Source organism: Lissotriton helveticus, chromosome 3_1 (assembly GCF_964261635.1).
Source record: "Lissotriton helveticus chromosome 3_1, aLisHel1.1, whole genome shotgun sequence".
NCBI lineage: Eukaryota > Metazoa > Chordata > Amphibia > Caudata > Salamandridae > Lissotriton > Lissotriton helveticus.
Window position 1 is genome coordinate 2,118,584,141 of NC_136061.1, and position 13,162 is coordinate 2,118,597,302.

The window sequence follows — 13,162 nt, forward strand, 5'->3', positions numbered from 1 at the left end:
CTATGCTCAGCTTTTTGAGAAGCACTCATGCCTCTCTCTGATTCCCTGGAGGCACTAGAAAGATGAGAGTCCCCTGAGGGAGATCTCACTCTTCTGTTGCCTGGGAGAATCATATGTTGGGTTCTGGGGAGGTGCTGGCCCTCTCCATTCCCCAGTAGGTCCAAGTTGGCCTGGCTAAGCCTGCCAACTGGAACCTGGCTACCCTGATCCTGTACTTCTAAGTCCTCAACATCTGAGTCCTCATCTAAGTCATCATCATCCTCCTCTTCAGGGGGATCAGTTACAGGGGGGTTCCCTCCATTTCCTGTTTCTAGGGAAGCTTCATTTGCCTTCTCTAAGTCATCCTGTTCTAGGATTTCTACCAGGATTTGGCAGGTGGGGCTTCTGCCCCTTTTTAACCCTCTTGCTTTGCACAAGGCAATCAAGTCTCTGCGGGTTAGTTTGTCATATCCAAAAGTTGCCTGGGTAGGGTCAACTGTCACAGGAGCAGACCCTGAGGCTTTTCCTGTGTCAGACATGGTTACTAGTGAGGTGTAAGTGGTGCACTTACCTACACTAAGTGTTTTCCTACTGGACCTTGCTAGTGAGTTGTAGTCAGGGGTGTGCTGCTCCCTTCAACCTACAACTACTAAGTTCAGTAGAACTTAATATGCTAAGCTTTTGATTTTATATGTACCTAGAGGTACTTGATGTGATCTTTCAATTTGATATAAAGATTGCAATGGTAAAACAACAGCAAGCTCAAATCCGCACCGCTGCTCACCAATGTGAGAAGTTGGCCTGGTAGGGGATGTTTCCAATTCTGGAACCACCTACTACCTGACCAAACAATCCCTTATGGTGTCTGGTTGTAAGTCAACCTTATTAGACAAGCTATCCTAGGGGTAGCATGGACTAAGCAGCCTAAAGGCTTAACTTAAGAGGTCGTGTTAAGCGAGCTGTTTTACCACATACAATCCTGTAATACCAAATGAAAGGACACCACACAAGTATATATTATAAAAATATATGTGTTTATTACTAAAAACAATCCCCAGTATTCTTTATGAATAAAGGGGCACAAGCGTTAAATCAAAAAGCACTGTTTAAACATACAAGTTGCACAATTATGGATGAGGGCGGGGGGCCACTCAAACCATATACTAAACAAGTGGTATAAGAGAGGCCACTCGAACAGTGGTTAGGCCTAGGGAATCGCTGGGAGCAGTCAGGACAAGCAATGCTGAAGTCGGGAATGGCCCTCGGGATTCGGGAGATGTGCGGAAAGCGCACGCATGCACCAATGTTAACCAATGGTGCGTAAAAGTCAAAGAGTTAAAGTTTAAGGACACTTCCGCTGAACCTAGAGGAACAAAACTTAACACACAGACCCTAGAGGTGTGCACCAGTGTGGGAACACCGGCGGAGCAAAGTTACCTCACCCACAGGAAGTGGGTGCACAGGGTCGAAGTGGCGTCGGGTTTTGACACGCAGGCTCTTGGTGCTTGAAGCTGAAAGGGCTGCAGGCAGGGTGAAGACGAAGTGTCCGGTGGAGTCCAAGGGTGGACTCAAGTTGTAGAGTACCTGAAAGCAGAGGGGACAGAGTCTGGGTCACTCAGCAGTGACCAGGGTGGAACCAGGACGGAACCAGGCAATGTCGGGCGCAATCAGGTGGTCGTCGAGGAGCTTCTCTCCGCTGTCACGTGGGCTCTGGGGCATCTGCGACGTCCAGGAGCAGGTCACGATCTGTCCCACGCAGGCTCCCACCGTCGGTGCAGTCGGCTTCAGGTTTGGAGCAAACAAGCCTTGGTAAGAGCAATCCACGCAGGATCGGAAGATTGCTTCTCACTCGGACCAGGAAGGTCAGAGTCGGGGCTCCTTTTCAGGGGAGCTGGTGTGGATCTGGAGCAACCAGATTCACGAGTCTTCTTCGGTAGTTCGTCGCCACAGGGACCACAAGCCAGCTGGCAAGTGACCGGGCCAACGCGTTGAGCCAAATCGTGCCAAAGGGCCCCACGCAGCACTCGTCGAGTGTGGAGGGCTGAACTTCGGCTCAGGAGTAGCTCAGGGTAGGGGCTTCTCAAACCCCGGTGTACAGCTTCGAGGGTCACTCGTGGGCTGCACGGTCAGCGTCTCGTGGTCACTTCAAGATGGCGTGCCCCACGCTTCCGGTCGCCTCCACGGGTCTCAGCTTTGCATGGACTGTGGATCGGGCTGTTAGAAGCTGGGCAGGCTTGATCTCGTCGATCTCAGTCGCTCGAGTTCCGGCGGGAACTGCAACTAAGTAGACGTCGAGGGCTGGATGGTGCCTGCTGCTGCAGGGTGGTCACTCCTTGACCACAAGGGAGATTCTTCGGGCTTCCACGTTGAGATGGAGGGCGAAGGGTCCAGAATATCGTTTCAAATGTTTCTTCCAGGAAATCTGATGTGCATTGGCACTGCTCCCACTCTTATTCGAATCTGGTGGGCGTGATTACCTGCTAGGTCCCCTCCTATGGGTGGGACCCAGGAAGTGGGTGGATACACCCCCTTCCTTTGATCCAGGCCGCCCTGGCACGAGGGCTGGAGTGCCCCAGAACCGGTTTGGCCGGATTATGCAAGGGGCAGCCTTGTGCGCCCCAGGCAGTGTCTGGTTTCTTTCAAACCTCCCTGCTACAATACACTATCTCCTGTCTGGAGGGCGGTGACACCCTCCTGTGACAGGAAACCCTTTGTCCAGGACCCCCTTGACTGGGTTTCGGTCAGCTCCAGGGGTCCAGACATTTGTCTGTGGCAGAGGCATCCATTTTGTGGATCTTAAGGCCTTTGGAGAAATCAACCGCATTAAAGTGAAGTAACATGTCTTACCCCTCTAGAGGGGTGGAATGCCATCCCCGTCGCCAGAACTGGCGAGGGGATGGTATTCCAAAGCGTATGACACCTTACACGACATGTTTTGATAAAGCCAAACCAGAGTTGCTAAATAACCGCGAGGATTATAAGGCACTTAATAGTATATGGTATGGCATTATCCTGAAACAGCTTAGGGATTTGTTCCCGACGGCTGCAGACAGGCTCAGCTCATGCTAGAGCTCCATCTCACATAAAAACCATGCACCCAGCCTCCAGGATTGGTGAGGCCTGTCTATAGGAGTGGCTCACAGGTTTACATGTGTCCAGATATAGGTTTAGACATAGGTATACTATATCTAAGCAAGGGGTGTGTACACCACCTTACCCCAGCTGAGTGATCAGCCAGTTGTGTCAATTTAAGAACCAGCCAGGGGTGGCAAAAGATATGCTGCAGCCCCTGGTAGGCCTTAGTGGCTCCTGTGCCCTGTGCACCTATAGTGCATTCTACAGGGGCTGACAAGGAGTCCATTTCCAATTGGTATGTACCTAGGGTACATGGAATCCATTTTTCAGAGAGAGCAGATGGCCTGGGGCCCTGATTAGCAGGGAACCAGGTCAACTAAGTCAAAAAACCAGCTAAACACAGGCAAAAAATCTGGGGTAACCATAGTCAGGTAGCCACCTTCCTACAGATGCACTGGATTGCACATGGGAAGGTGACATCAGCTAGGATTGAGGGGGATGTAAAAAACTGGGAAACATGGTTATTTGTCACTGATTTCTCTCGCATGAGTGTCTTTGTTTCTCTTTCTCAGGTATTCAGGCAATTACAAAGTGTCCCTATCCCAGGGAGTGCGGTTCATGGAAGGTTTCATTTTTAGGTCAAACCTGCAGCCCGCATACATGCGCTGCTGTCGCTTTGCGACCTATTGTGTAAAAAAGAAAAACCTGCCTGTTACTTACTATTTATCAGTGTCATTATCACTGTTCTTAACTGCCTTCTAACTGGCAGTCAGTCTCAGGCTTCAGTTCCTGCATCACTGTGTGATGCATGGACAAAGTATAATTTTTTATTTTTTATTATTGTTAGTCTGCTGCTCGTGCCGTGATTGCGATATTATTTCTTCTTTTTAATTTTTTTATCAACGTGGTGTACAACATGGCTAAAATATGTTGCCAAAGTCAATAGCTCTCTCATAGGCAAGATGAATTGGCTTTGCCAATGCTTATTAGCATAGTCATTCCCATTAAAATGAGAAGTTTGACGTGCATTTTTTTTACCACATAACAGCTCAATGACCAGCCTGTTGCCAACCTATTTGCATGTTTTTTACTTTCTTGTATCTTTTTTCATTTTAAACCCTTTTGTGTGCATGCCAAAGCACCGTTGTCTACTCTGTACTGACTCCTGCTGTATTTTTCAAACGTCACTAAAAGCAATTCAACAGCTGGCCTTTTTTGCACAGTTATCTGGTGTAACATTGTCTTAATACTGTGATAATCGATCCTGGCCTTATATACAAGAGTCTTCTGTGCGGCCCAACAATGCACAGTTTTGAAGTAGCAACCATTTCATCCTTCTAACCCTGAAAGCATCAGTTTACTTTTCATATTCTATTGTCAATCCACGTAACACCTTAAATTTCACCTGAAAAAATTAAACAGTTGTGCTTCTGTCCAGTTCAACAGCCTTTCTAGCCTGGGAAGACTAATCGTTTATCTACCACACCACTAATGCTTCTTACCAATATTGCTGGCTTTAATTGTACTCGCTTCTCAAAAAATTGCAGAATAGCAAATACTCAGAAGAACATTAAGCAAATGCAGTATGCCGATTACCAGTACATCACGAAGGTCACTTTTCCCTAAAGAAAAAAAGAAATCAATTTCCAGTCAACACTGCCTTGGCTGTAAACACTTTTGCATCTGTTAGCATACGACTATTAGACAAGATTACTAAATATGCTCTGATGCTAAACAATATGTGAATATGTATATGTTGAGGCTCATCTCTACTGCAAAAGTAAAAAAATAACACAGCACTATTCCAGACTAAAGAGAAAGTCTGAGGATTGAAAACAAAATTGATTTCCAACTGAAATAAAGCAAAAATGATCTGCAAAAAATTGAGCAGAATAGTGAACTGCAGAGTGTGAACACGGAAAACCTCTTTTAAGTATAATTCAATCAGAGCATTTTCAATGGGATGGTTTTTCAGTGTTAATCTAATAGAGACTATTAGTTGTAGATTCCTTACCTTTTGAATTTCCCCCAGACTTCAGTCTGGATCTGAAGATATTGTCTTCAGTAGTACCCCTGCATGTCATTGGGTGGCATCGATCCGCTCAGTCTCTGTTGTGGGCACCGGGATGACGTCGGAGGACCTATATAGACACCGCCCATGTGCGCTAACGTTAGTTCTTTATTTTTTCCCCGACAGCCTTCCACAGATCCGGAGAGAGCTTACCCCTTAGCCATTTTTTGGCTAATCTTTTTTGACTTTTGTCTACTTTTTTCTTCAGCCTTGAACTCCTGGTGCGTCGAGGATGTCCCAATGTCATACCGACTTCAAGCCCTGTGGCTCCTGTCACCAGGCGATAACGGTGACGGATCTGCATGTCATGTGCCTTTGGTGTCTGGAGCGCGATCACAACCCGAAGGTGTGCTCGGAGTGATCGGCCATGAACCCGAAGGCTTTGCTGGAGCGGTCTTGAAAGCTATTGGAGGTCTGGCGCTCGGCTCTGCTTCGCTCCTGTTCTCGTTCGAGAGTAAGGTCTCAAGGACGGTCGTGGAGCCCACACTCCTCATCGCACTAAAAGTCGTCTGGGAGGTCTTAGGGAGTCAGTGAAACCCAAGAAAAAAGTCAAAGGAGCACAGGCGTTCTTCAACTTCACCCCATCTGTTGGCCGGTGCGACGTGGGACTCCGAGCATCGTCGCTCGAAAGCTCCGTCCCAGGAGCAGCCCTCTGAGGCGACTGCGCCTCCCCGCTTTTCCTGGAGCCAGGGCATCTCCTTCCCAAATCCAAAAGTTGGATGAGGCCTTGTACCTCATTTTTAGGCAGTCCGGCTTCACTGGTGCGCTTTTGGCTGCGTGGAACCAGCTGGCTGGGGCCCCTAGGCCTTTGACGTCAGCAGCTCCAGCCCCAAATCGAGGGAGCCCCCATGGATCCAGTATTGTCTTACTCGACCTTCTCCAACATCGATCCAGATGACAACACTGTTGGCGCTGACCCCATCCTCGTCCCCAAAGTGGTCGCTTGACGTTGATTCCAATGCCGGAAGGAACTTTTTTTTCGGTGTTAATTCCTGGTGTTCAGTTTGAGCCGGAAGGTGGTGATGAGAAATGGGAGGGGTAGCTGGACCTTTTATCTGATTAGCTTGATGAACTGGACTGGTGAATGAATCTGGATGATGCCAGTAGTCTAGACACTCCCCTGACACTAACTTGCTTTCTCCCCCTACCATGTCTACAGAGGAGGGAGCTTCCTACGCTGTGGTGGTGAGAAGGGCAGCCGAGGTCTTTGGCCATGGGCTGCCTTTGGTGCCAGTCCGGACTAATCTCCTGATAGAGGTGCTTCAGCCTGTGGCTTCCACTTCCGAACCTCTCTTGCTGTTCAATGAAGCTCTTACTTTTATCCTTCTGGGCACTTGGTCCAAGCCCAGCACAGGGGCTCCAGTGGACAGGACAATCGCCCGCTGCCACCGTCCCGCTCCATGCGACCCAGTGATCCTGACGCAACATTCTTCCCCTGAGAGCTTGGTGGTAAAATCCGCATCTTCAAAGGGCCCATTCCCTTCATTCCCTTCCCCAGATAGAAAATCCAAGAAGCTGGATTAATTTTGGGAAGAGGATGTTTTCTTCCTCCAGCTTGGCATTGTGGTCGTGAATACTGCTTGCCTCTTGGGCCAAAACTCCCATATCATCTAGGATGCAGCCGTGCTGGTGCTGCTCCAGTGCACACAGGAGGCCCGGGCCGTTCTCTGCCAGGCAGTTGCAGATGGGAAAGACATAGCCAAATTCACAATACATTGTGGACCGGACACTACGGACTCAATGGGCAGATCAATTGCAACGTCGTTAACCTTCAGACGCTACGCTTGGTTGAGGACTTCTGGCTTCTCTGGGATGTCCAATCAACCTTGACGGACATCCCCTTTGATAGCACCCGCCTCTTTGGTGACAAAGCAGACTCGGCGCTTGTGCACTTTAAGGATTCTCGAGCTACGGCCAGATCCTTGGGCCTCACGACCGACAACAGTCCACCTCAGTCTGCTTTTCGTCCCTGTCATGGCTATGTAAGGGGCACCCAGCCACGTCCTGCACAACCACCGGTACACACAAGCTGTCCAGCACCTGCGTGGACACAGACGTGGTACCCAGAATCCTCGTGGGTCAGGGAGCTAGTGGGCGGGCTAGTCCACTCTTTCCCCCACTGCCCCTGCCACTGCCTCCAAACCTTCCTAATCCGACATTTCAGGCCTATCATCAGCCAGTTGGAGGCAAAATTCGCCTTCCCCTCCTCCACTGGCAGTCCTTCACGTCGGCCAGGTCGTTTCTGTAAATAGTCAGATGGGGCTACTCCCTCCATCTTCGAGACTACTCCTCCCATAATGCTACCTACTTACGATCGCATGTCGGAGGATCATTTGGCACTTCTCCGCGAGGAAGTATCGTCTCTCTTGGCCAAGGGAGCCATACAGGGGGTACCTGTGCCAGAAGTAGGTTGTGGTTGTTGTTCCCGCTACTCTCTGATACCCAAAAAGGACAAAGGACTGCGTCCTATCCTACACCTCTGGGACCTCATCTTCCTCAGGAAGGAGAAATTCAAAATGCTCAGTTTAGCTCAAGTCTTTTCTGCACTTGACCCAGGGGACTGGATTGTGGCGTTGGACTTGCAGGACCCCGTCTTGCCAGCCCACAGGCGTCACCAATGGTGCATGGTGGGCCGTGGGCACTCTGTTCACCGTGCTCCCTTTTGGCTTTATCAGTGCCCCTTGAGTGTTCTCAAAGGTGATGGCAGTGGTTTCTGCTCATCTGCGCACATCAGTGGTTCCAGTCTTCCCCTATCTCGATGACTGGTTGTTGAAGGCGGGCTTGCACCTCCAGACTACAGCAGACGTCCTGCACTCGCTGGGGTTCACTATAAACATGCCAAAGTCACACCTGACTCCCTTTCAGATGCTCTCTTTCATCAGTGCTTTGCAGGACACAGTGCAGTTTTGGGCCGATCCTCCTGAGCAGCAAGTCTGCAATATTTGAGCTGTTAAACAGATGTTTCAGCATCTATCCCGGATTTCGGTGAGAATGACCCAGAGGCTGCTGGGCCTCATATGGCCTTCTAAATCCTGCTGGTTGATCATGGCATATGCAGGCTCTGCACTGGGACCTGAAGTTCCAGTGGGCGCATTATCAAGGGAATCTTTCCGCCTACGTCCAGATCTCAGAGGGGACTGCACACCATCTGCAGTGGTGGTTAACAAATCAAGATTGGGTCAGAGGCAGGTCCCTTTCCCCTCCCCAACTCGATCTGACAGTGGTGACAGATGTGTCACAAATGGGATGGGGCGACCCAGTGGATTCCTCTCGCCTTATAAACCCTCTGGAGCTCCGGGCGTTCAGACTCGCACTGAAAGTATTCCTTACCTCTCTCAAAGGGAAAGTGGTGCAGGTACTCGCCAACAACACCACCTCCATGTGGCACTGCAACAAACAGGGCAGGGTGGAGTCGTGGTCCCTTTGGAAGGAGGCTCTCCGCCTCTGGAAATGGCTGGAACATCGGGGCATAACCCTTGTGGTTCAACACCTGGCTGTCTCTCTGAACACCAGACCGGACAAACTGAGCCGTCGGTGCCTGGTTGATTAAAAATGGCGTCTCCATCTGGAGGTGGCGCAAGGTCTTTCAGCGGTGGAGAGAACACGCAATGTTTGCAGTATTGTGCGTTGGAGTTTCCAAGGTTCAATCACTGGGCGTCGCTTTTCGACACGAGTGGAGCTTTGCCCTCCTGAATGCCTTTTGAGCTGTACCACTTCTGCCCAGAGTGCTCAGGAACAAACACGATCGGGCTCAAGCTATTCTTATATCTCCGAATTTGGCACAAAGAGTCTGGTAATCCAACCTACTGAGCATGGCCATCGTTCCTCCGATCAAACTGCCATTTTGGGAGGATCTTCTGTCGTAGCAGCAGAGAACGGTTCTTCACCCGAAGCAGTTCAGCTTTCACCTCCTTGCGTGGAGATTGAGCGTCGGCAGTTGACAGCTTTCGACTTTCCACCCGAAGTCTGCGATGTAATCTTGGCAGCCAGGCATCCCTCTAATAAATCGGTTTACCACTGTAGATGGAACAAATTTGTTGCATGGTGCACCGCAAAGGCTGTTGATCCCCTTTCTGTTCCTCTTTCAGAGGTTCTCTTTTATATAATTTTTTTGGTCCAGTAGGGATCTGCCTTAGGCACTCTTAAAGGATATCCTGCAGCTATCTCTGCCTTTATACGCCTTCCATTATGTCTCCCATTGTTTCTAGGTTCCTTAAGGGCCTTACTCATTTGTTTCCTCCGTCTCCCTTCATAATGCCCCAATGGGATTTAAATTTGGTTTTCACCTTTGTGTTCCCTTTGATCCCCTTCACAATTGTCCTCTCAGGCTGCTGACTCTAAAAACTGCTTTCCTTATTGCCATCATCTCTGTTCATAGGGTTAGCGAGCTTCATGCTCTGTCTTCCAAGCCACCTCTTCTTACTGTCCATCTGGGTAAAGTGGTGTTTTGAACAAAAGCTTTTTTCCTTTCTAAAGTGGTCACGCCCTTTCATGTGGGACAATCCATCACCTTACCCACCTTTTTTTCCGGCCCGCATCCCTCCAAGGAGGAGATGAAACTCCCACACCTGGACCTAAAATGTGCGACTTGCGGGTGGATGATCAACGCTTTGTTGGCCATGTGGGTGCCAAGAAAGTTTGGGCTGTTCAAAAATGGACCATCTCTCGATGGATTGTCCTCTGCATTAAAATATGCTATGCTTTGACGAAGAAGGAACCCCCATGTGGGGTTGCGTGCTCACTCCACCAGAACAACAGCGGCAGCAGCTGTTTTAGCACGCATAGTCCCACTCCTTGACATCCGTCAGGCGAGAACATGGGCATCCCTGCACACATTCACAAGAAACTACTACCTTCACTGTCGAGTCCGGAAGGACGGATAATTTACCCGTTCGGTCCTCCAGGACTTCCTTGTGTGATCTTGGTTTGCAAACTATGTGATTCGGGCGTGGAAAGTCGGGTTAAGAATTGACATCCACGCACATGGGCCGCATCTAAATAGGTCTTATGATGTCATCCCGGTGCCCACGACGACGGATGCGGAGCCGATTGACGCCACCGAACGACATGTAGGGGTCCTGCTGAAGAACAAATCTCCAGATCCAGAATGACTCCTGGGGAAAATTCAAAAGGTAAATAAACTACAGTTAATATATGTCTCTACCAGATACATTGTTACCAAAGATAAGTAACTTGTTCTTTGATGATAGTTTGACAGTTACTCTGCTCTTCCTGTCCAGACTGCCTATTGGGATCTGTTAAAATCTCTTAGAGAGTACTCCAATACATCAAGCTGGCTTGTGTCGGTCTGCTTAACTTTCAAATTCAAACTCAAGGAGATGATGGACGGAGCGCTGAAACTTTTCAGACACACACCCCCAGTCACAGATCTGGGTTGAATCCATCATCATTCTTTATCTTACTTCGCAACCCCAATTCAGATACAGCTATATGGAAATCAGTCTTGACCCTGTGCCTCATGGGAACGGTCAAGACCGAACTGCAAACCATATCTTCCCTGGACTGGAAACTAGCATCCTGGCACCGGTTTCGGTCTAACAGCCCTCATCATCCAGGCTGGCTTGAAAGCAGTGGCAAAGTGAGCAAGGGACCCACGTCTGGGCATACCCTGCCAACTTAGGGTGAACATGATGGACGGAGCGCTGAAACCTTTCAGACACTCACCCCCTGTCACAGACCTGGGTTGAATCCATCATCATTCTTTAGCTCACTTCGCCACCCCAATTCAGACACAGCTAAATGCAAATCAGTCCTGACCCTGTGCCTCATGAAGAAACTCCAGATCAAACTGCCACACCATGTCTTCCCTGGACCGTAAACAACCATCCAGGAACAGGTTTTGGGCTAACAGCTCTCATCAGCCAGGCTAGCTTGAATCCAGTGGCAAAGTAAGCAAGGGACCCACGTCTGGCATACCCTGCCAACTTAGGGCAACTGTTCTGCATTCTGTCCAGCAATTGTTCTTTTTGCATTTGTCACCCGGAGTGGGACGGGTATGCCCAGACGTGGGTCCCGTACTCTCCATGCCACTGGAGTCAAGCTATCCTGGCTGATGAGGGGTGAACCCCAAAACCGATCCTAGGATGGTTGTTTCCAGTCCAGGAAGGACCTGGCCAGGCAGTTCTGGCTGGGCTGTTCCCATGAGGCACTTAGTCCCAGACGTGGGTCAATTACTCTCCATGCCACTGGAGTCGAGCTGTCCTTACTGATGAGGGGTCAAATCCCGAAACTGGTCCTTGGAAGCTTGTTTCCAGTCTAGGGAGGACCTGGCCTGGAAGTTCGGGCTGGACTGTTCCCATGAGGCACCGGGTCAAGACTGATATGCATATGGCTGGGTTCAAACTGGAATGATGGTTTTAGGCCCAGACCTCTGTACTGGGGTAAATGTATGACATTGTTCTGCATTCTGTCCATCAATTGTTCTTTTTGCATAATTTCAAATTAAGCATGTAGTGTTTTTCTTTTAAGCAAGCAACATGTCCTGTTGCATTTAAGTTATAATTCTTCAAATAGCCCAATTTCTATTTGCCTTGAATCTTCATAGAATGTGCTCTGGAAGCCGTAATTATTTTATGCATGTCTTTTATTATTGCTGATGTTCAGTCTCCTCCGTGCGATATTTAATGTAGAACGTTGTTGTCTATATTTCTACTTCTATGCATCGAGAAAATATATATTTTTTTCTTTTAGTCCCATTTTAGGGGTTTCAAGCAGAGGAAAGCTTTTCAGGACCGTTTGCGCTACCTGAATGATCACACAGATGATGTTGTAAAGGTCGGCCATTTTAATTATTGCAAAAATAGATTAAAGATAATAGTTCTGTCGAACACTCTCTAATTCTGTGTTGCTTCTTCTCAGATTCAGGCAATGACTAGGATGCACCAGGCCAGAAAACGTTACAGAGATCGATTGAAGTATTTTAAGGATCACGTAAGAGCTTCCTATTTTTCTTTGATGGGTTGTTTTAGTTTAGGATTGTTGGCTAAAGTCTAAATGCATCAGCATCATGTTAGTACCTCAGTTTTGGTGATGGGCTTTTTTGTATAAAGACAGCAGTGTTAGCATTCAGAGGCTCTGTCATCATGAAAAGGGGGTTGGTAACAAAACATTAAGTAAGGTAGCACACCAAAGAAAGCATGTGGGATGGAGCAGGGGACCGAACAGGGAAAACATTTCTCAGGGATGAGAAGAGCAATTCAGCCCTTGAGTTCATGGTCATGAGGATTGCACCCACACAGCTGCACTTGTAAATGGCACTCTTCATTCTGTTGGAGACAGAATATCATGTGTGAAGGATTGCCGTATTTTGGACCCCTTGGAAGGAAAAACCCGCTAAATGTTTATTTTTTTCCACCTCAGATCAACGATGTTGTGAAAATCCAGGCCTTCATTCGGGCCAACAAGGCTCGTGATGACTACAAAACCTTGAGTAAGTAGGATTTATGAGCGACCCAGAGGCAATGCACGTGTGGTCCAGAACATTCGCCTTAGTTATAAGACTTCCTTCATACATTTTTTAACTCTTGTTTCTCATATTTTTCTTACTTTCCCTCTCACTTGACTCCCCTGCTGTTCCTTTTCAGTAATGGAGAACTACTAATTCAATAGTGGTGCTTAGTAGAGCATTCTCAGTGAGACTTAGGCATGCAGTCTGCAAGAGGTCTGGCAATACCGATGCTTTACACTTATTCCTTGATGTACTGATTCCAGGGTTACAGGTAATTCCGGGAAGCCGGTATACTGCAATATTTATAATTGCACCTTCAGCGTCCCCTAAGAAATTTAAGAATTACCACAGAATTGGTATTACTTTACATGGTTCCTGTGATAATTCTCTATTCGTCCCTTTCCCATTCAGAGAATAGGCCAACGTTTAGCTAGTGAAATGTCTGGGGCCGAATCAGGTGTTTGGTTCCTGTATCTCCTGTAATTCAGAATTAGACCTAACACAAAGACCCTGTAATGGGATTTTATTCGCGCTTTATTTGGACCCTACTCCTAGAATGGTTACAACAA

General features: G+C 48.4%; 1 protein-coding gene across 1 annotated transcript in view; it reads left to right on the forward strand.

Annotated features, from left to right (window-relative positions):
* IQGAP1 (IQ motif containing GTPase activating protein 1) overlaps positions 1 to 13,162 on the forward strand; it is a 488,190-nt gene that overhangs the window by 366,841 nt on the left and 108,187 nt on the right. The window contains exons 20-22 of the mRNA XM_078683320.1: positions 11,837 to 11,920; positions 12,005 to 12,076; positions 12,506 to 12,575. Coding sequence (XP_078539446.1) covers positions 11,837 to 11,920; positions 12,005 to 12,076; positions 12,506 to 12,575 — 226 coding nt within the window. The remainder of the gene's footprint in view (positions 1 to 11,836; positions 11,921 to 12,004; positions 12,077 to 12,505; positions 12,576 to 13,162) is intronic.